The sequence below is a fragment of the Desmodus rotundus genome, chromosome 9 (genome assembly GCF_022682495.2).
Source record: "Desmodus rotundus isolate HL8 chromosome 9, HLdesRot8A.1, whole genome shotgun sequence".
NCBI classification, from domain to species: domain Eukaryota; kingdom Metazoa; phylum Chordata; class Mammalia; order Chiroptera; family Phyllostomidae; genus Desmodus; species Desmodus rotundus.
This window is the reverse complement of record NC_071395.1, coordinates 61,811,855-61,834,487: the sequence shown is the minus strand read 5'-3', so window position 1 is coordinate 61,834,487 and position 22,633 is coordinate 61,811,855. Positions and strand designations below refer to the sequence as shown.

Below are 22,633 nucleotides of genomic sequence, written 5' to 3'. Positions count from 1 at the left end.
CCCCCGCCCCCCCCCCCCCGCCCCCCGCCCCCCCCCCCGCCCCCGCCCCCCCCCCCCGCCCCCGCCCCCCCCCCCCCCGCCCCCGCCCCCCCCCCCCCCCCGCCCCCGCCCCCCCCCCCGCCCCCGCCCTGCGCTGCTTATAAAGGCAGACTCGGGCGCGGAGAGCAGAGCGAGCGACTTTGTCTGAGAATCGGAGCAGCTGCGCGAGCCAAACCCGAACCCAGCCGCAGTCGAGCAGATCCCCCAAGCCACTCTGCGACTCCCTCAGCCCCTCGCCCGCCCGCGACCCCTCCGCTCAATGAAACTGGCCGCGATGATCAAGAAGATGAGCCCGAGCGACTCGGAGCTGAGTATACCGGCCAAGAATTGCTACCGCATGGTCATCCTGGGCTCGTCCAAGGTGGGCAAGACGGCCATCGTGTCACGATTCCTCACGGGTCGCTTCGAGGACGCCTACACGCCCACTATCGAGGACTTCCACCGCAAGTTCTACTCCATCCGCGGCGAGGTCTACCAGCTTGACATTCTCGACACGTCAGGCAATCACCCGTTCCCCGCCATGCGGCGCCTCTCCATCCTCACTGGTGAGCTGGGCACGCGGCCGGGCAGCGGTGGGGGGATGGAGCTGCGCCACCAGGAGGGCTGGCGCCAGGGAGGTCCCGACCTAGAGGCGTGATCAGCGGGTCCACAGCTGCAGCACACCAAGTTTGAGCGTGGAGAGGTCTGAGTTACCTGGCGCGCAGCTGCTGGAGCCCCGGCGGCCGGGTGACCCCCAAATTAAGACCAACTTAAGGTGTCCCCTTGGCAGCCACCCTCACCTTCCCCTCTTCTGCCCTTCTCCCGTAGGAGACGTTTTCATCCTTGTGTTCAGCCTGGACAACCGTGACTCCTTCGAGGAGGTGCAGAGGCTCAAGCAGCAGATCCTCGATACCAAGTCTTGCCTCAAGAACAAAACAAAGGAGAACGTGGACGTGCCCCTGGTGATCTGCGGCAACAAGGGTGACCGGGACTTCTACCGAGAGGTGGAGCAGCCCGAGATCGAGCAGCTGGTGGGCAAGGACCCCCAGCGCTGCGCCTACTTCGAGATCTCGGCCAAAAAGAACAGCAGCCTGGACCAGATGTTCCGGGCACTCTTCACCATGGCCAAGCTGCCCAGAGAGATGAGCCCGGACCTGCACCGCAAGGTGTCGGTGCAGTACTGCGACGTGCTGCACAAGAAGGCTCTGGGGAGCAAGAAGCTGCTGCGAGCGGGGGGCGGCGACCAGGCAGATGCCTTCGGCATCGTGGCGCCCTTTGCGCGCAGGCCCAGCGTGCACAGCGACCTCCTCTACGTGCGCCAGAAGGCTGGTGGTGGCCAGGTGAAGGACAAGGAGCGCTGCGTAATCAGCTAGGACCCCCTGCCCCCCAGCCCGCGCGGAGGACAGAGCCTAAGTAGTACCATTGTTCAAAAGTCCAATCCCGTGTCCGTTCCAGCCCTGTGTGCCCTGTGCCACGTGCTCGAGTGTGTAGTGGTTCTTCCCTCCCCAGACCCCACCAACTGGGGAGGTGAAAACAGCTGAGAAGGGCCGGCCATCTGCTGTGGAAGGAAGAACTGGGTGATACTGGGACTCCTCCCATCTCCGATTGCCCGTTGGCGCCCACTACCCTCACTACCTGGGGGGACACAGTGCCAGCAGAGGGTGAATTTGTCTGGTTTGTCACAAAGACCCAAGAATTGGGGGGGGGGGGGAGAGGGGGGGAGAGAGAGAGAGAGAGAGAGAGAGAGAGAGAGAGAGAGAGAGAGAGTGTGTGTGTGTGTGTGTGTGTGTGTGTGTGTGTGAGAGAATCAGCCACTCTTAGGCTTGGAGAAACCCGCCCCGCTGGAGAAAGCCTTTGCCCTCCTGAAACTTAAGGGAGGTGGGTCACATCAGCCAAGCGACTTGTTTACATGCGTGTGACGCTGCACAAAGGAAAACCAAAGCCTGCACTTTAACAGTTCTGTTGTCGTCATGAACAAAATCTTATCCAGATGTTTATACTGTCTTTCTTTTTTTAAAAAATATAATTTAAAATGAAAGACCATGCTTCCTTTGCTCCTAGAAATGGCAGAAGGGGGAAGGGAGGGGACGGGTGTCTACTTCAGTGGAATTAGGCTTACCTTCCGCAGAGCCGCCTAACCCTGGCGTTCTGAAAACGCCTTCAGTTCTCCTGGGAGAAAAGCAACCCCCACCCCCACCCCCCCCCCAAAAAAAAGCTCCAGGTGACTGGGCTGAGGCCCTATTTGGGGAACAGTTCCTGAGAAGTCGAGGACAAAAACAGAGGACTTCAGGTCATTCCCAGAGATGCATCTTTGTGGCTATTTACCTTAGGTCCCCAGCGGTCAGCCACAAAGGTCCCTGGGGCTGTGCTCCAACCCTTTTATCCTCTCTTCAGTGCAGGCCCAGGGTGACAGCAGTGGTCAAACCTGAAACTCCCAAGGGGTGTGAGGTGCCACTCCACCGGCCACCACAAGTAGGGAAGTAGGGCCTTGGGAGACCGCTCTGCTCTCGGGCTGGTGCCAGGGCCTGGCCCCCGTGTTTGTGTGGAGACAGAACCACTCAGCCTCCAGGTACAGGAAGCACGTTCTGCCCCAAATAGGGGTCCAGCACCCTTCTCTGTGTGCTCCTTTTCTCAGCAGTGGAGGGCACCCACCCCCAATTCAGGACCCAGTTCTCTGCCACTCTTAATTGTGCAAGCTCGAGACGACACCTGCCAAGCCTCATATTCTTCACAAGGAAAACACAAGAGAGTTATTTCATGTGATGATTCAAAACTACTCAGCACAAATGCCTGCCACCCAATAATGCAAACCATTGGCCTCAAGAGGGTGCTCAGCCCCTTGAGGGCCACTCGATGTTGTCCCAGGGGAGAGGCTTCAACTGCATTCTGGGGAGGGCTGCTCCTACCAGGGCTACACCCACCTCTGGAATGAAGGATGGCCACGGGCAGGCAAGACCACCCACCAGGCCAGGAGTTCCTGTTTTCATGTTAGTTTAGCCTTGTGAAGTGAGTGTGGGGGCTTGGGGGGGGGGGGCAGTGGAGGTTGTCACAATCTGCTCTGTCTTCTCTAAGCAAAGTGGACACACCCAAGAGACACCCTATTATGAATTTCTCCGAACAAAAACCAAGATGTCCTGAGAGCAGAGCACCAGTTCGTTTAATTATACTCGAAAAATGTCACATGCCATAGCACTGAAATTTCAGCCTTGCAGAAAGGCCCCGGTCGGCCCGTATTCTATGTGCTTCATGTTTTGCGGTATTTGGTCAGAGCCTTAAAACCGGCCCACACACTACTCTGAAATTTCAAGAAAATAACTGATTCAGTTAAATAATGGGCCCAAGGTAGAAGTCTAATACAGGTGACTACCCACTTGAATCCAGAGCCTGCTTTTCTGTCCAAAGCCACTGAAACCTGACGTCCCCCTTCACATATCTGAGTTCCCAACATGTCTGCCACCTGACAGGTGGCTGGAGGGCCACAGGAACGGAACCCTTGCTAAAAACACCTTCAGCCAACCTGCCAACAAGGTCAGTCAGCAGGCGTCCGTGAATTGGTCAGCAAAGGTTATTCCCTCACTTCTAGATTTAAACAATATTCCGTTACTATTCTCACCTTATCCTTAAGGGGCAAATAAAACATCCTACCTGCAGGAAATTAGGGGTGTTTGTAAACATTTTATAAACCAGAACTTGGCTGCGTAACTTCCAGGTATAGCTCGCCCCACCCTTCAGAACCGAATCAGAACTATACGGTCATACCTGTGTACCTGGAGGCCTGTCTGAGTCTATGTAGAAACAACAGTACCCTCCAGCCCCGTGTTAGGTTTGAAGTGGTTCAGCCACTCTTGGGCATTAGTGGCTAAATGAGATGCCTGATGATGACAGGAAACTAAGGAAGCAAGAGCTAACAGTAACAAGAACATGTAGGTGGCAGAGAACCTGGACAAGGAACCATCTGGCAGGGCTCTGGCTGACACCCACATGGACACAGTTACATTCACTGGCTCAAATGTAAAGGGAAACAAACTTTTTAGGAGAAAAAGCCACCCTGTAGTCTTCTTTCAAAACAATGCCCTCGCGCAGCCTTCCTTTGCCACGTTAAACCCATGCCATGTGAGCCCCGGCCCCCCCTGTCCAGAGGACTCTAGGCAAATGTTTCGTGGCACCGTTGTTAACAGAGCAATGTGTATCTGGTGCACACCGATCCTGTCCGGGGGCGGCAGGAGAGGGAAGGCAGGAACAAAGAGGAGAGGCCTCCTTTCCTACTCTGCTTTTTAGATATGCCAGTGGAGCCGGAACACAGAGCAGATGCTCCCCCAGAGGTAGGCGTGGAGCCCTCCATCCCCGCTGCAGCCTCTAGGAACATTCATATACACATATACGTACATATATACATACATATACACATACACACACAAACACATATATGGAAGCTCTCACAAAGCCAAGCTCCCAGGTGGGCTCCTCTCACAGTCAATGTCAAGCTCAGCTAAGGAAGCAGTACAGTGGCCCCCCGCCCCAGTCAGCTACAGAGTCCAGAGCCGGCACTGACCCTGGCGTTGACCCACACCAGCGGCAGGGGTAGGGGCGGCTAGGCTATTGGCTCCTCGGCTCTCTCGTGGGCATCCCTGAGAACCTGCCTCGTCTACTCCTTGGGGATCTCGAACATGCAGAGGCTCTTGTACTTCTGCAGAAGCTCATTCTTGGTCCTGACTTGCTCCCGGAGGCTGTGCAGCTGCTGCTGCTGCTGCTCAGGGCTCAGGTGGATGCCAGGCATGGTGCTGACGACCTTCCGCATCTCCTGGAACTTGGTTTTGAGAGCGTTCAGGTCCTGGTGGACATCTGGGCTGTCCTTGTCCATGCTGTGGGGCCAGAGGGAAGCCATTAGTGTTCGCAGCTCAGATCAAGACAGCCCCGGGCTTCCCTCCTCTGCACCTCACGGAGCTCTTGCTTTCTGTCTGGCTCACTTGGCTATGTGAACCCAGGGAACAGGACCTGGTTCTGTCATGCAGCCTTCGGGCAGGCATGTGACAGCTGCCCAGTAAGAGCGCCCCAGTGCCTAGCAGTGCCCGTACAGCCCCTCTCATAACCTGCGTGCAAAACCAGATGCTTACATCGATTAGCTAAGAGGGCAGGGCCCACGTCTGCCCTCTCACAGCTGTGTCCCCAGTGCCTGGGCACTTGGGCACTCCAGTAGCATTTGTTGAAAGAAAGAATACTTTTAACAAATAAGTTTACAAACATCTGTTGAATGAATGAACAAACCATTACCAACATCAGGTAACAAATGGCAAGTAAAACTTGCCGAAACACCACATTTCTTTTCATTTCAGCCATTTCCAGGCCAATAGAGAAACTATGAGCTAACAGGAGCTAATTTTAGCTGACCTTTTGGTGCTTGAATCTGTTAACATAAAAACTAATTTCCACAAAGCTATTCATAAAATTGAAATTAGTTACAAACTATTGAAAAATTTTCTGCAGGTACAAGCTCTCTTATTGTAGTTATGTGAACTCCCTGCCTTCAGGTCAAGTTCATTTTAAAGGCAGAATCATTCACTTCAGCTACTATTAGTTGCCCAGAGATCCATGCTGCCTTGTCACAGTTCAGTAGGTGGTTCTACAGGTCACATAATCCATTGAGGCCTAAGAGGGGAAAAGTGTCAATAATCATTTTTTAAAAATAAATGTTCACCCCTAGTGGGAAATTTCAACCCAGATGGTGCTAATTCATACTCATCATTCATCACTTCCCCACTCGTGCAGACAGAATATCCGTCTTTCCTGGTGACCCAGCGGCCACAACTCGTACCTGGCAAATGAGATGGCCGCTAGGGCCTGCTCACTACTTACCAACAGCCCTCAGACACGAGGTATGGGAATCACTCACTCGTTCTCAGGAAGGAACGGCCAGACACTTCTTGTTGTCACCTGAGGCCCTCGATTTATATATGTCCGCACTCAATGCTGTACCTTCCCTCAGTTTCTAGAGAGGAGTATTCTTTCTTCTTTCTTTCTTTTTTTTTTTTAAGATTTATTTATTTATATAGAGAGGGAGATTTATTTATTTAAAGGGAGGGAGAAAGAGAGGGAGAGAAATATCGATCTCTCCCTCCTGCACGCCCCCAACCAAGGACCTGGCCCAAAACCCAGGCATGTGCCCTGACCAGGAATCGAACCACCACCTTTCAGTCTGCGGGACAATGCCCAGCCCGCTGAGCCACACCAGTCAGGGAAGGAAGAATATTCTTGAGAGCTGTAAGGAAACAAATCGGGAGCATGTTTTACTTTAATTCTTTTAGGTCTCAGCTCGGATCTACAACTCTGGACAGAAACCACCTTTACTCCTGAAATCATTATACTTGGGTGGCATATGTGTTAACATAGTTATGAATTTAAGTTCTGTGGGACTTTTGAAATTATAGTTTTAAGAAAACTGATTAACACCATGTAAGTCTGAAAGGACATAGTAAAAACAAACAAAAATACGTAAAAGTGTGGAAGGAAGTTAGGATAACCCAGTTCTGGAGGCAAATATAACCTGACCCCAAAGAATTTTTAATTCTGAAAGTAAAGAGCAGACCATGTTTAAGATGCTCATTTCTGAAAGCCCCCAAATCTCAAGGGCTGCCCATTCTTTACCAGGAGAACTTCCAGTGGAGGGCATCGTTGTTGCCAGGCAACAGAGAAGGAGCCACAGGAAAGGCCCACCTGAAAGGCAGCTGAGCCGGAAGGGGGTCACGCCAGCCACAGCAAGGCCCCTCTGCACACCTCTCAGCCTGCCCTAGTTGTGGAGGTAAACAGCATGGAACTCCTGGGATGAGAAAAACACTCTATTCAGGAACTGGCTCTCACTGAGTGGGAGCCTGCTAGGCCAGGATGACTGTGCAATGCTAAAGCCAAGAGAAAAGAGGCCCAAACACAGTGAATAAAAGCAGAAAGCTCCAAATGGGCCTTTCTTTGTGTCCAATGTTAGTCATCACCTAACTTTAGACAGAAAGGAGACTAGGCCAGGTCAGGAAGCATGAGAGTCGTAAAGGCAGGAGCAAGGTTAGCGTACTTGGGTCCCACCTATTGTAGTTTTTAAAAGGTGGACAAAATATCACTCCTATGGCTTGATTGGCAGGCCACTTCCTGACAGTCTTTTGTGCACATCTGGGTGACACTCGGCATCGTTCCAGCAATGGACACAGACATCCTGAATTCGTGTCACCAGACTTCAGGGCAAACATCACAGGTTTAGGTGGGTGTGTCCAAGAACAGTGTTTAGCATGGGTGTTAGTATGTATGGCACAGCTTGGTTTTTAGTGTAAGTGCTTTGGGACATGAAAATGCAGACTGGCAACAACCGATCCAAAGCGTGTTCACGGGTAGCTTAGAAGTACAAGGAACCTACCAGACCACTGAAGCCAACTGCCTCCCAAACCTGACTGTCACTTCTTGTGACCTCTTGGTGGCACGTGACTCAGTTTCCCTCAAAACTTCCATCCCCTTCGGCCTCCTGCCTCCAGTGTCCTACTTGGACCATCGTGGGACCAGTCCCTCTCACCCTCTCTGCCTCCCACACTGACGTCAGTGGCTGGCATCTTCTTAAACTAGTGTTTTTGTTGTTGCTGTTGCTATTTATTATGACAGTAATAGGCACTCGAGGAGCAAAATCAAAAGGACAGATACCAAGGCTTAGAAAAGTCCCTCCAATGCTGTGTCCCAGAGATAACTTCTGCTAACGTGTGGTCTCTGTTGTTTCACATTGCTTCAAAATACACAGCAACGTACAAATGCGCAAGACTTTTTCATTTTGTCCACACTACACACAGGGCTCCGATTCTGCTTTTCCCCCTTTAATATCTTTTCACGTTAACATCTATAACACAGCTAAATTATCTGGCTGTTGATGGGTCTTTGGATGTTTGCGTTTTGTCACTTACAATCAAGAGTAACATCGGACATTTTATACCTATATCTGTATGTATCTGTGCAAGTATTTTGGGAAGATAATCTCCCAGAAGTGGGATTTTGGGATCAAAGTTTATGGATATATTAAAAATTCTGACAGGTTACCTACCAAATGCCCTCCAAATGCCCGGTGACCGCGGATACAACACTGCTCCTCACACTCTCGACAACACTGGCTGGTACCTACTTGTAAGCCAGCTATGCTTCTCTGCTCCAGTTCTGCCAGCATGTAAGGGGACTTTGGGAGAGGGTCTTTGAACCCCACTCTTACCCTTGCTTTTATCTATTCCTGACTTACACATGAAGAACACACTTTTCAGGGAGGGATAATGAGATGTTCTGTTAAAAGAAGTCCGAAAAAAACAATGCTCTACAAAACAGCCCAGAATGTGTTTGTCTGCTCCCCGGTCTTCAGATGCTGAGAGCACCTCCCCGCCCAGCCCAGCCCAGCCCAGCGCAGCGCAGCGCAGCCCAGCCCTCCTTTCTGAAATTCAGCTTCCTTGTTCCAACAGTTACTAAGAATTTTCTCCTTGGAGACTTGCAAAGCCAGGAAACTCACTGCCTCCTTAGCACACCCAAATTCAGGTGAAGGGTGCCCCATCCACACAACTACGGTGAGCCAGAAGCACAAGCTTCGTGCCCCACTGTTTACTCAGCTGCCAGTCCTGCCAACGCCACCTCCTCCGCACCCCTCAGGTCCCCTGGCCTCCTCCTCCTCGTACTGTCACCAGTTTCCTACAGACCCAGGTCTTCTCCTAATGCCCTCTGCCCCATAAACCTCGACAAAACTCAAGTCTGCGCTAAAAAACTTCAGATGATTTCCCCACTTCCAGACAACACCTGCCGGCAGGTTCCCTGCAAAGGGAGCTACCCAGGCCCACACACATGGAGCCTCCAATCTCTCAACATCCCATTCTTCCCAAGACCCAGGATGAATGTTCCACCGTCGGCATTACTCATGTTGCACTAAGTAACTGCGAACCCATGTGGCTGCCTTCATGGAGCTTGCGTCCCAGCAGGCGCTCGGTAGGTCACCCTGCATGAACAGAGATGAAGTGGCACAGGAGAGAACAGGCTTGTAAGTGGGCCCAGAAATAATACTTCTAAACAGGCTAAAAATGTCCCCTGTGTGGGGGCTCACCCTTTTCACTTGGGACGTGGTTGAAGGAGAAGAAAGTGAATGGCAGAGAGCGCTGCAGTAATAACATGAGTGCAGACAAGTCCCGTGGAACCGGCGGGTCATCTTGTAGACTTTGCTAACGTGGACGCTGCTTCCTCTACAACCCAAGGATGGGCCTCAGCTGGCGTGGAAGGCCAGCCAGATTAAAACAGATACTTGTGTGGGGAGACGCAGGTCGATGACACCCTGTTCCTATGAAAGAAGTCTTACAGGGCTCTGAGGTCTTGCTGACCTGCCTCAACAACAAATGAACTTGTTTTAAGCAGTATGGCATCAGCTTAAAAGTTCAAGGACAAAGTAGTGTGCTCACCGCTTGAAATATCTCTACAGTATCAAAGATGATGGCTCCCCTCTACTTATCCAGCTACCTAAAAAATTACTGAACTAAAAAATTAAATTAAAAATGTCTTAAATACCCATTTTGACAAAATATTTTTACTAGATGAGCCAAAGCCATCAGTCAAGGCAGTAACAACGGCAATTCCTAATTCCTAGGCTGGGACACCTTAATTCTAGACTCAGATTAGATTTAGCAAGTTTGAAGGAAAGAAAAATTGTAACTTTCCCTGGTCCAAGAGGCATCATTTTATTTCTTCTTTATTATGTATGTACTTCTATAATGTGGCTTTTGTGTATACCAGAAAAGGTCTCAGACATTTGGGATCTATAAAATTTCTTACTGGCAAAAATTGAGGTTCTTTTTTTCCCTTTCCTCATTCTTTGAAAATGACATGTTAGTTTTGACTTTTCATTTAGCCACAGACAAGACACCAGGAAGGATGAAAGTGCTCTGGGCTATGGAACTCCTCTCCAACCCCAGGCCAGTGCACTTCGGCCAAAGGCATTATAGGAACCAGGGGCTCTTCAGTCGGAGGAGGTGGCCTCTGAGCAAGTCCTTGAAAATATGTGGCATTTCCCTGGGCAAAGAGAAGGCAGGAGGGCAGGCCAGCAGAGGTTCTGGAATGTGCACAAGTCTGACGACTCCATCCACCCACAAGGTCCCCAGCATGAGAGTGACTCATGCGGGGCTCTGTTGCATAGTTCAGGCAGGAGATTTGAAGATGCTCTGCAGAGATCTCTGAATGGGGGACTAAACACTGGCAAAAACAATTTGGAAAGACTTTTTAAGCAGAGAAAAATTAACCCGTTAACATGTACAGGATGAACGAGAGAGAGAAGAGGATGAAGACAAAGAAACAAATTAAGAAGTAATTATAAGATCCAAAAATGAGGTTAGAAAACCTGGACCATTAGTGGTGTCAACAGGCCCCCTGGAAATAACGCAGCAGATTAAAGCCTAACTGTTCTACTAACCAAAAGCATCAGGTGTCTCAGACCTGTTACTAGGAAATGGGCTGGGAAAGGTAGAGATGCCACAGGCAAATCCTGACAAGAAAGAGGACAGAGAGAAGACTTGCCTTGAAATACAATTCCATATTTCTGCATACAAAGTGTAATGATGTACTTTATGCTAAACTTTTTATGTTTAGTTGTAAACTTAACCCTTTTATACAAAATAAATCAAGTGTTTATTTAAAAAAGAAAGAAAGAAAAAAAAAGCAATGTACCATGAAGATTTAACAATGAAAGCAGTTTGGCATCGGAGAAGAACAGAGTGTCTAGAATTAGATCAGGAACATGGGAGCTCTGTGTGACAGGGCAACAGCTCAAGCAGAGAAAATCACAAATATTCAGTAACAGCAAGGGGGAGACACGGCTAAATGGAGGAAAACCTGGGCCTCTCCCTTACTCTTTCCATCAAAATAAACCCAGAAGCATCAAAGAATTGAAAATAAAAAATGAAACCATGAGAGTCCTAGACAAAAGGTATCAGTATCTATGACACTATTAGAGTAAGTAGCCCTTCTGACTAGGACCAAAACTCAGACGCCACAGAGGAAGATCGTAACCAATCTGCCTCATAAAATGATATACTTCTGAACAACAACGAACCCCCTCAAGTCAAAAGAAAAGCAACAGCTCTGGGAGAATATTTAAAATATACTTGACAAAGGCATACTTCCTTACTGTACAGAGAGCCCATAAAAGGGGAATAACCTAATAGAAAAATGGGCAGTTTTAGAAAATAACAAATGGCATATAAAGTTGCAGATGAAAAAATGCTTTACTTCATATCATAAGACACAGATTGATACAATGTATCATTTCTGACCCATCAGATGAGGCAAAATTAAAAAGTTAATGGTGATGGAAGGGGTTTGGGAAAGATACGCTGTTGCTGAGGCATAAACTGGTGCATTCTTTATGAATTTACTAATAGTGATCAAAATTTTAAATTCACAAATCCTGTTGCTAAAGATTCTTAATGTATTAACACAAGAAACTTAGGAGAAGAAATCCTTTTTTCATTTTATATCTTTCTGAATTTACAATTTTAACTTCTTAAAAATAAAATATTTTCATTAACCTAATGATGTAGCACTCTAAATTCTTACCAGAACAAGAGAGATTAAACTCATTTCAGCTTTTACTTCCTCATTCATTCCCTAGGCAAGGAGTTAACAAAAAAGGGCCACCAGAGAAGCTACAGAAGAGGAAGAGACCAGGTGATCGAGAGAGCTGGTCCTGGCCTGTATCTCCTCTCCCCAGGCCCGCCAGGACTGTGTCCTTCCCACGTAGCTTCCCAGCCTGTCTGCTGAGATACCACATCCACCTGATGTGAGCACAAATCTCACTAAGCCTCCCTGTGGCCTGAAAGCTTCACTAGCTCCCTCACAAAATCTCACTTCCTCAGGGGGACGCACAGTCCTCAGCATCCCGGCTTTTCCCACCTTTCTATCACTCCCTTCCCACCTCGGATTTATGTTCCAGCCCTACCAAAATGAATGGACCCGCATGAGTTGATGCTATTTCTTGGTGCCCCATCCTTCCTCATGCTCTTCCCATAGTTGTCCCCCGCCTCCTGCCCCCACCCCCTGGTTCGTCCTCCCTCTCATAATTTAAGATTCATCACTGGCTCACCCCTTTGTGAGCCTTCTGACTCCTCCATGAGTCACGAGTTCTCCTCTCCCATCACTGTCCCTACCTCAGTCCATCTCCTTTCCTCATTAGTCTAGAAACTCACATACATGCTTAGACATATTTTAAAATTGGATCCTAGCCTTTTTTCATGGTTACTGTATCTCTTCTTCTCTTTGTGCCTACTATGTCAACCAAGTGGCTTTTTCTGCTCCTCTTTTGTCCTTTCTTCCTAGGGGTTTTCTTCAAATGCTTAGTGACCTTGGTTATCCAGTCAAATGAACTGACTAGGTTCTTTCCTGGCCCAATGACCTTTCCCTTGGGCTGGTCAGACACTCAAGAGAAGGTACCTCTACTTCCTTTGGCTGCCAGTAGAAAAGACAGATGGGGGAAGGCAAGGGTGGGGTCTTAGTATTATTCAGTGTGTGAACTTTGTCTTAAACCCTATTTTCAGGATGGTTCCCTCCCCTCAAACTCCTGCAAAGTGCCTGCAAAGTGTCTCTGCAGTCCAGATACTCTCTGGTTCATTCTCTCCTGACAATAAATCTTGGGAAAGAGCAACTCTTTGTCTTCCAAACTGGAAGACGGGTGGTTACCTGTCTGCTTACACTTGGGGGAGAGAACTATGGGGACCTCCTTCTTAAATTAACTTTTAAGTAATCCACCTGTTATCAGCCCCCCTCCCCCTCTATTTCCACAGTTCTCTTCCTGACATTTAGAGGGCGGCCATGGTCAAAAGCAGCTGCTTCTGGCTGCTTCTTGGGGCTGACAGTGGGTTAGCCCTTGGCTATCTGCTTTGTGGCAATTATCTCCTTTCCTGTTTTTGTTTTGTTTTGTGTTAAAAACAAAACAAAACAAAACAGCCCTGGCTGGGAGGCTTAGCTGGTTGGAGCATGTCCCATACACCAAAAGGTTGTATGTTCAATCCCTGGTCTACACACACACCTAGGTTGCAGGTTCAACACCCCGTTGAGGCGTGTACAGGAGGCGATTGATCAATATTTCTCTCTCACATTGATATTTCTACCCCACCCCCCCGCTTCCTCTCTCTCTCTAAAATCAATAAACTTATCCTCGGGTGAGGATTCAAAAACAAAAAACCAAAAAAACACAACTTTTCATTGTCCTTTCAGAGAAAACATGCACATATAACCGACCCATTAACATCTTCACCAGACTGCTCAAGTACGCCTCACAACAATCTTAAGATTCAAGTATTATTAGTCCCATTTCACAAGAGAAAAAGAGGCTCAGAAAAGCTAAGTTGTTTAACCATGGTCACCCCGTCAGTACATTATAAAGCTATAGTTCAAATCCACTGTTTGAGGCCCATTACTGTTATTCACATATTAGAGATTAAAAAAATTAAGGCCTAGAAAGGCCATGTATTCACCAAGAGCACAAGGCAAGCCAGCATCCGCATGAGATCCAAACCCAAGGCTGTGCTCTCGAAGCCCATGTTTACTCTGTGCACCTCAGCCCCATGTAAGGGCAGCCCGATGCGACTGCTCTCCTGGGGCTCACGGAAGTACTCCCAGGTAAGAACTATCTGTGGGACCATGTCCACTGCGTGTTTTCATTTTTCCATATTTGTATTAAAACCAGTGTATCTGTGATCCAGCTCAGCCCTGGGGCTGCAGGGGCTGCATCTGCATTTGCGTTTGCGATCTCACTGCACACAGAAGTGCCACCTGATGATCGGAGGCTAATTCATGAGAACAGAACAGAGTGTACTTCACCCTCTGAACAGTATGGTCACACCAAGTGAAACCCAACGAAGCCGGGGTGCAATGTGAGAACAAGGCCTTGCAGTTGTTTGAAAAGCGGAGGAAGCGTCAGGCCGTCCCACCTCAAGTGAACCCAGTCTGGCTAAACTCGGAACAAGCCGGGCCATGACAGCCAACACTTGGATATTGTGGGGAGCAATTCCATTTCAGCCAAACATCCAAGAGAACACAAGTGTTCCCCTGAGTGTCACTGCAACAGTAAACCTGTTTTAACTTAACTTTGTTTTAGTTTTTAATGGTTGAGTAAGAGCTGTAAGCTGAGCGACTTACACCTAATACCGTGAGGATATAAATACCAGCAGTAAAAATAGCTTGGGCCAACACAGGATCCAGGAGGCTTTCGGTTGCGTTTTTAGTTTCCTTTGCACTGTAAGTAGGCTCCGTTTTAAAGCTCAGGTAACCTGCAGACTGGCCCAAGGACGGCAACCCCTGCTCTGACGGTGTGAGACCGGCCTGCAAGGATCGACTCCGGAGCAGCTTCGCATGTGCTTGCTCTGACGGTTCTCGCGATCCCCCTCCGCACCTCCTGAGCTAGAGGTTATTCCCGATCGTGTCCTTTTCCCTCTCACTAGTGAGCACCCCAGCGGGCGAGCAGTGTGGGGGTGGAAGCGGCCCTTTTTACTATGCACATGGCATGCAGCAATGGGCCACCCTGGGGAGATGATGTATGTCTGCTGGATCTGCTGGAAAAAGAAAGCGCAGTGAGCACCACCCTGTGTCACGGGTAAAAGCCCAGGGCCGGTTCCGGTGAGCATACCCGGGCGCCCATCACCAGGTCTGCCACTTGAAGCTCGGAGCATTTGCTACCTCAAGGGCAGACCGGTGCGGCCTGGTCGAGGCCTCTTCCCCGAGTCTCGGCTTCGCCTTTTATGAATGGGGGCGTCCCCGAGCGCGCCTAGGCCCCTGCCGCTCCGTAACGGGACGAGAAGGAGGGCGTGCCGTGGCCGGTCCTCCCGGCGGCCCTTACCATTTGATGATGTTGTGGACCAAAGGTAAGAAGGAATAGCTCTCCTCCTTCAAGGCCGCGGGAGACGGTGGCCTCGGCGCCGGCGAAGGCTGCTGCGGCGCGGCGACCGGCGGCGGCGGCTGAGGCTTCGTCTCGGGGAGTGGTGGCTCGGCCGGCGGCGGTAACGCGTCCTCGGCTTGTCGCCCGGTGGCCAACCCGGCGGAGGCCATGGCGCTCGGGACTCCGCGAGTCAGTCAGTCGGTGGGTCAGCCAGTAAAGAAGCAGAACCTGAGCGGCCTGCGGCCGAAAGTGTCGCAGAACCCTGTACGTCACTTCCGCGCGCCCGTGGGGCGGGACCTGGAGGAAGGCCGTGAGCGTGCGCGCTGGGGCGCGGGGCGGGGCGAGAGGTGGAGTGGGGCTCGCTGTTACTAGGCAACAGGCGGTGAGCGGGTGTAGGTTACTCTGAATTTGGTAGTGCAGATAGCTAAATTATCAGTCAGGATTAGGAGATTTATCTCAGAAAAACAACTTATTCTCATTCATTTGACGAAGAGGGTCCAAAAGCCACTCATAGAGAAAGCCTGGAGCTAAATAAGGGTCAGCATGGCCCAGCCTTCAAGGAGGCCTTCGGAAGAAGCAACTTGAATGCGAGCACCTGTTCTGTGAAGCCCTGCGCCTCCCGGCGCTGAGAACTCAGGGATGAAGGACCCGCAGCCCTGCACCGCACAGAGGCCCCAGAAGAGCGAGCAGCCCCTGGCCAACCTGGCGGGGCGTGACTACGTGCTAGTTCCGGAGACGCAGAGACCGCGAGATTGCCCCCCCCCGCCCCGCCCCCGAGTTCCGCAAGGCTGGATGGGAAAGAATTAATAATTCAACATTTAATATGCATCTTCTGAATGTCGTGCTGGATGTGGGGGGAGGCGTGGGAAGGTTTCTTAATACAAAGCAGAAGGGGATTGGTGTCAGGAATAATATCATATCCGGGAAGAAAGTCAATGTCTCCATGTGTGTAGGCTAGTTTCTTAAACCCCTAGGCCCCAGTGTCCTCACCTCTAAAATCTGCTTTAGTTCAGGGTCACGGCGGAGCCTAAACTGCTTTCTTCAGATACATGATTGAACTCCAAAGGTCTGGTTTAAAGACACTCTTAAGATCCGAGGCCAGAGTGGGCAACTTGGGGGGTTATAGGTATGTTCCTCAAAACAAGTATAATTTCTGGGCAATGGAGACACCCATCATAAGCCTAGCTAGCGAGTGGAAGAAGACATGAGCTAGGAAAGCCCCATCCTTCCTCAGGCTACCATCACGGGCCTTATTATAGAGAGGCCAGGAAGTCCACATTTTGGTAGCAAGAGTTGCAGTCCAAGGGGCGGTCCTAAGGAAAGTGGATGCCAACATTGGCTGAGTCAGGAGAGGTCTCTGGAGGCAGAGGCTAGGGAAGCCAGATTGCAGAAGGAGGTAGAGAAGTAGGAGGATGTGCTGCAGAGGCTCTCGAGTAACACGCCTCAATGCAGCTTTTTTCAGCAAGAGCTGCTCAGGGCCCCCAGCGGGAGAGCAGGTGGAGGGAGTGGCTGAAGGGTTTTCTTCCTGCAGATCATAGACCACTCCATAAGGGAAGAGTTCAAGAGTCCTGGTCGAGAGTGGAGGAGAAAGTCCTGTTGGGATAGGACCAAGCGTGTTTGAAGATATTGTGTACCCTTGGAGTCATCTGGGGAAACAATGACGATATAATAATAATAATAATAATAATAATAATAGTAATTACCACAACCACCATGGAATAAAAGTAGGTACAAGGCACAGAGTCACAATCATTATCTCATTTAATCCACAAAAGAGCCCTAGAAGGTAATTATTTTCTGCATTTTGTAGAGTAGGAAACTGAGGCTTACAATGGTTAAGATACTGATGCCAGGGTCACACAGCTTGCCTGACCCTGAGCTTATGGTCTTAACCAACACATGGGAGACCTCAGGTCCCTACCAGATCTGTAATTTTGTGACTCAAAATATAGAAGTAAAATTTCTATTCAGAATTCGAAAAGCAGTCTAACATTCATCAGTAATATCCCCATGGTTCCCTGGCTGGGTGGCTCAGTTGGTTGTGTTACTGAATGTGGGTCCGGCTGCCTGCCCCTACAAAAGCCAGGACCTGAGAGGCAAATGCTGGTGTAAAGTGGTTTATTTTGCAGATGCATCTCAAAGCACATCTCATGTCTCAAGGCAGGCAGAGGTTTTCATGAGGAGGGAGAGGGGAACAGAACAGAGATCAAGGGAGGGGGCTGCAAAGTTCTCCATGCGCAGACGAGCACAGTCCATTCCGATAAGCAAAGTGATGGTCTGGTGTGCGTCATTCTGGTTTAGTCATCCTGGCTTCACACCACCATGACTTCACATCATCCTGGATCCACATTTGAAAGTCAGCAAATCTCCTGGAGCTGGGATGCCTGAAGGTCAGAGTCTGTATCTTTTGTAGTTAGTTCCTAGGATTCTTAAACAAATATGCTGTTCATCTACAAGCTGCATATTAGAGTCAGAACTTACAGAAACCATGTCTGAAAGATGGTGGGGTGGGTTATAATTTCCCACTGTTATGATTTTCCACTGTTACAGTTACAGTGTCATCCCATACACCAAAAGGTTAAGGGTTCGATTCCCGGTCAGGGCACATACCTAGATTGTAGGTTCAATCCCCGGTTGGGGTGCATGTGGGAGACAACTGATGGATGTTTCTGTCTCACATCAATGTTTCTCTCCCTTTCCCTCTGTCTCCCTCTCAAATCAATAAAAACATCTTTGGGTGAGGGTTAAAAAAATAATAGTAAAAAAATAATATCCCATGGCAATTGCATGTCATCTTTTCCCTTCAGTGTGTTTTATAACTTAATTACAAGCCTAACTTTTATTGTTGGCAGAATAATGAGAACATATCTTTTTTAGAAAAAGAAAAAATACTTTAGGTATAAATAGATATAGCTAAAGAAAACCAATTGAAACATAGGAGGCATGAATGAGAGTATGTTGCATTGACAATTTGCCCTAAAAATAGTTAATATAACTAGTGGCAAAGAGTAAAGCTGATTCATAACATTGTAAGCAGATGCCGAAAAAAAAACAAACAAACCCCAAAACCCCTGCTGGTTTCATTAAAGCTGAAATTGCCACAACAAATATGTGTCTGTTTATAACTGTTCAATTAAAAGTCAAAAAAGCAGATGTTCTATTGATATGTAAGGACTGTATAATGCTAGAGACGTCATCAGATTAAGCTGTTTGTCATTGCTTCCTTAGGCAGATTCACACTTTCTCGTGGGCCTTTCCAAGCCAGTTGGCAGTTACAAGGTCTGTCGTGGGAGCCAGCTCCCTGCCTGCAGCCCTGCTGAGCCTGCCTGAAGTGGCATGATGTGGCACCACCTCACTTAGGGCAGCCATGCAGACTTCCAAGGGAGTGAAAAAGCTATTATATATAAGTCACTTAGAAAAGTATCTGTGAACAGTAAACAGGTCCTATTGTTCAGATTGAAGGCTTACTCCTTCACCGACTAACAAACCCCAGACTGACAGCGTTAAGAGGGAGGATCTAGATCAGAGCTCTCTAACAGAAAGATAATGCAAGCTGTAAATCAAGCCACATATATCATTCTCAATTTTCTAGTAGCTACATTAAAAAAAACAAAAACAAGAAACAGGCAAAAATGATTTCAATATATTTTATTTAACCGACTATAACCAAGATACTATCATTCCAACATGTAATCTATATAAAAAATTATTCAAAGCATTTTACTGTTTTTCATACCATCTTAGAAACCCAGCCATACTTTACGCTTACAGCCCATATCAATTCAAATAGCCACGGGTCTGGTGCTCAGTAGCCAAAGGTGGCCAGTGGCTACAAGACTGGATGGTGCAGTCTGAGAGATCAGTAGTGTCAACATACAGCTCAGTCTTAGTAAAGAGAGGAAAAAGCAAGTTGCACGAGGAAAATAGAGTATATTACTACTCAGGGAAATGTTTCACACATGAAAAATGACACTATATATCATCTATAGATAGAAGATATACATGTAACAATACCTTTAAAAGGATGGATGGGGAGTTGGAATGGGGAAAAGGAAGCATACTCAGGTCTTGGGTGTGGAGGGAGGAGCTTAGCAGCGAGTTCTGGTCACAAGGAAGGGGAGAAGAAATCCAGGTTTATTGAAGTAAAAATGTCTCAAAAAATCCGTGGCAGTTCTGTGGTCAAGATGCAAGGAGATGAAATGGCACAAATCATCTGGGAGTTGATTAAAGAAAAACTCCTTTTTCCCTATGTGAAATTGGACTTAGGCATAGAGCATTGTGACGTCACCAATGACCAGGTCACCAAGGAAGCCGCAGAAGCGATAAAGAAGTACAACGTTGGTGTCTAGTGTGCCACCATCATCCCCGATGAGAAGAGGGTCGAGTTCAAGTTGAAACAAATGTGGAAGTCGCCAAATGGTACCATCCGAAATATTCTGAGTGGTACTGTCTTCAGGGAAGCTATTATGTGCAAAAACATCTCCCGGCTTGTGAGCGGATGGGTAAAACCCATCATCATAGGTCGCCATGCCTATGGGGATCAGTACAGAGCAACTGATTTTGTTGTTCCTGGGCCTGGAAAAGTAGAGATAACCTACACACCGAGTGATGGATCCCAAAAAAGAACATACCTGGTACATAACTTTGAAGAGGGCAGTGGTGTGGCCATGGGGATGTACAATGAAGACAAGTCAATCCAAGATTTTGCACACAGTTCTTTCCAGATGGCTCTGTCTAAAAGTTGGCCTTTGTATCTGAGCACCAAAAACACTATTCTGAAGAGATATGATGGGCGTTTTAAAGACATCTTTCAGGAGATATATGACAAGCAGTACAAGTACAAGTTTGAAGCCCAGAAGATCTGGTACGAGCATAGGCTCATCGATGACATGGTGGCCCAAGGTATGAAGTCAGAGGGAGGCTTCATCTGGGCCTGTAAAAACTACGATGGCGATGTCCAGTCAGACTTCGTGGCGCAAGGTTATGGCTCTCTTGGTATGATGACCAGCGTGCTGATTTGTCCAGATGGCAAGACGATAGAAGCAGAGGGTGCCCACGGGACTGTGACACGTCACTACCATATGTACCAGAAGGGACAGGAGACATCTAGCAATCTCATTGCTTCCATTTTTGCCTGAACCAGAGGGTTAGCCCACAGAGCGAAGCTTGATAACAGCAAAGAGCTCGGCTTCTTTGCAAAGGCTTTGGAAGAAGTCCGTATTGAGACCATTGAGGCTGGCTTCATGACCAAGGACTTGGCTGCTTGTATTAAAGGTTTACCCAACGTCCAGCGTTCTGACTACTTGAATACGTTTGAATTCATGGACAAACTTGGAGAAAGTTGGAAGATAAAACTAGCTCAGGACAAACTTTAAGGTCATTCCTCGGCTTACAGGGACAAGTGTTTTTTGATAACTAGGTCCATGGGTTTACATTTTTCTGTATAACACTCAAGGGAAGGGCAAAATAAAATCTGTAATTTGCTTGAAAGTCAGAGTTTATCTTTTCTATAAGTTCACAGCCTTCGTCTTATACATACAGGTATGCCACTTCAAAAATGTGGCCAGGGACTTTTTTAATTTAAACTTTATTTTGTACTAGTAGCTTAGGAATTACTTTAGTGCTGATTCATACTCACCAACAATTCTTCTCATGTTCTGATCTAAATGACCAAAATGAAAAGTGCTTGAAAGGTAAACTACAGCCATGGTTTTGGTCCCTAAAAATGTGTAAAGTGGAAAGTTACTCCCTTCCCCACACTTGCCATGGCCTGGGCCCTGGGTGCTGTGGGTGTGACAGGTGTCCCACCGTGGGAGGTCCAGGTGTACCTTAAACTTGTGCAAGAATTGGAACAGAGCACGGCGGCACTAAAACGTGTTGGAGATGCAGCAGTCGTTTGTGTAAAGAGCTCTAACTGAATGTTTCGAAATGTCAAATATTTGTGAGGCCACTGGAGAGTTTGGAGTCCAGAATAAATACTACCTGAGGGTTTGTCCTCTGCGTTTGTCCTCTCCTACTAGCCTTCTGTGGCCTAAGTAGTAGGGTACCCCGGACAGCGTATTTTATTCGAGTGCAGTAATACAAGCTGCACCTTTTTGGGACTTCTGGCCTGCTTTATTTCCTTTATATAAATGTGATTTTTCAGAACCTGATATTAAACACTATTCTAGTCTGTTCTTCCTCGAAACTTAATTGTAATTAAAATAAAGTACTAATGGCTAAAAAAAAAAAAAAAGGATGGATGGGGAGAAAAGGCATACAACAGTAATTGAATAACAATAAAAATTAAAAAAAAAAAAGGAACTGAAGGGTATGCCTCACTCAGGTGTTAGTGCCTGACGGTGCGCTTGTCACTGCTGTGGCATCCATTTCAAGGACAGCATCTCGAATAAACAGACTTCGGGCTACACAACTAGATAGAGAGCTCCCTGAGGTCTCCCTTTTAGAAAGCCCTGGGTAACCTAGATTGATTGACAGTTTGACCACTTGCTTTCCCTTCCTGTGCTTTAATTCCTGCTCTTATGTTTTAAATTCAACAAAAAAGAGCGAACCCCTGAAAATCTAGACACCACACTTTCCACCCCAATAAAGACAGATCCCAAGTCTTCTCTCTCTCTCTCTCTCTCCTCTCTTTCTCTGTCTCCCTGTGACCCTGGAAATGCTGTGTACCCCCAGGACTTGTAGTAAACCTTGTTTTTGCAAAGTTCCCTGATGGTTATTGCTATGGTGTGTCTTGCAACTAATGTCACCAGGACCCCAATACTTGAGTCTGTCTGCCTGGCACACTGGCTCAAGAGAAGCGCATACACAGGACTTTGCAGTGTAGAAATAAGGCTTATTGGAGAATTGGCCAATCCCGAGTGTGGGGAGCCAATGCTGTGAAGACCGGACTCCTTGCGGCTGTGTAGGTTACAGATTGTATAGGGCAAAACCACAAGACGGTGTGGGTATGGGGATTCTGGCATCGTGCTGGGAGCTGATTGGTCAGATGTGAGGGAAGGGTACTTGATAATTTCTTAAGCTCTGAGGTCTGCCCTGTGTTATTCTGTCTGGTCTGAAGGGAAAGTAGCCAGGGGGTCAGTCAAGAGCGCTCAGGTGTTGAAACATAACTAAGGTCAAGATGTTATCTTTAGCCTGCCAGCTATTGTCTTCTGCTGCCTCGGGGGTCGCTGATTATCAGGGAAAGAATAAAGCTATGAGGGGGATATGTATAGAGAGATATGACCTCTAGAGCTAGGATTTAAAACTAAATTTAATTAATGTCATAAGGACTCTTGGGTTCCAGAACCACAAGAGCCAGGCCAGCTACACTGGGTCTGTGGAGATCGCCACGAGAGGTGTGGGCCCCAGCGGGTGTCCCAAGCATCCTGGTGATGGTATCACTGTCAACAAGCTGAGACAGATGCAAAACACTCAGAGTCATGGGACAGGGATGGGAGTACAACAGGCACTGTGACTTTCTCTGCAGCACCATATTTTAAATATATAGATTTTTATATAATATAAGTGAACTTGAAGCAAATAGGAAAAATATGAACAATTGCCAAATGTGGGTGAGGTACATGGGAGTTTGATACATTATAATCCAAGCTCTGCTCCTTTCTGGCTGTGTAACCTTGGACAAGTCATTTAACTGTCCTGTGTCTCAGTTTCCTCATCTGCAAAGTGGTGTCAATAGTACCCACCTAACAGAGCTGCTATAAGGGT

General features: G+C 48.1%; 2 protein-coding genes and 1 pseudogene across 3 annotated transcripts; 2 read left to right on the top strand and 1 right to left on the bottom strand.

Annotated features, from left to right (window-relative positions):
• Positions 1-119: 119 nt before the first annotated feature.
• RASD1 (ras related dexamethasone induced 1) lies at positions 120-1,860 on the top strand. Of its 2 annotated transcripts, none has more exons than XM_024564858.4 (2): positions 120-584; positions 921-1,143. In XM_024564858.4, the coding sequence occupies exons 1-2, from the start codon at positions 299-301 to the stop codon at positions 1,001-1,003; spliced, it is 369 nt and encodes a 122-aa protein (XP_024420626.1). In that variant the 5' UTR covers positions 120-298; the 3' UTR covers positions 1,004-1,143. The 2 variants fall into 2 exon arrangements, with proteins under 2 accessions (XP_024420626.1, XP_024420625.1); XM_024564857.4 differs by having other exon boundaries at positions 125-584; positions 847-1,860.
• Positions 1,861-3,038: 1,178 nt separating this feature from the next.
• Positions 3,039-15,196, bottom strand: MED9 (mediator complex subunit 9). Its single transcript, XM_024565076.4, has 2 exons — positions 14,888-15,196; positions 3,039-4,880 (listed from the first exon to the last, which is right to left on the bottom strand). Exons 1-2 carry the CDS (start codon positions 15,094-15,096, stop codon positions 4,664-4,666), a joined length of 426 nt encoding a protein of 141 aa, XP_024420844.2. The 5' UTR covers positions 15,097-15,196; the 3' UTR covers positions 3,039-4,663.
• Positions 15,197-19,074: 3,878 nt separating this feature from the next.
• LOC112308581 (isocitrate dehydrogenase [NADP] cytoplasmic pseudogene) lies at positions 19,075-20,344 on the top strand (annotated as a pseudogene).
• The last annotated feature ends 2,289 nt before the right edge of the window (positions 20,345-22,633 follow it).

Bases quoted from the DNA above. Each gene is read 5' to 3' on its own strand.
- RASD1 (XM_024564857.4), top strand. From the start codon at position 299: ATGAAACTGGCCGCGATGATCAAGAAGATGAGCCCGAGCGACTCGGAG. The intron at 585-846 runs GTGAGCTGGGCA...CTTCTCCCGTAG, and splicing joins GCGCCTCTCCATCCTCACTG to GAGACGTTTTCATCCTTGTG.
- MED9 (XM_024565076.4), bottom strand. From the start codon at position 15,096: ATGGCCTCCGCCGGGTTGGCCACCGGGCGACAAGCCGAGGACGCGTTA. The intron at 4,881-14,887 runs GTAAGGGCCGCC...CTGGCCCCACAG, and splicing joins GTCCACAACATCATCAAATG to CATGGACAAGGACAGCCCAG.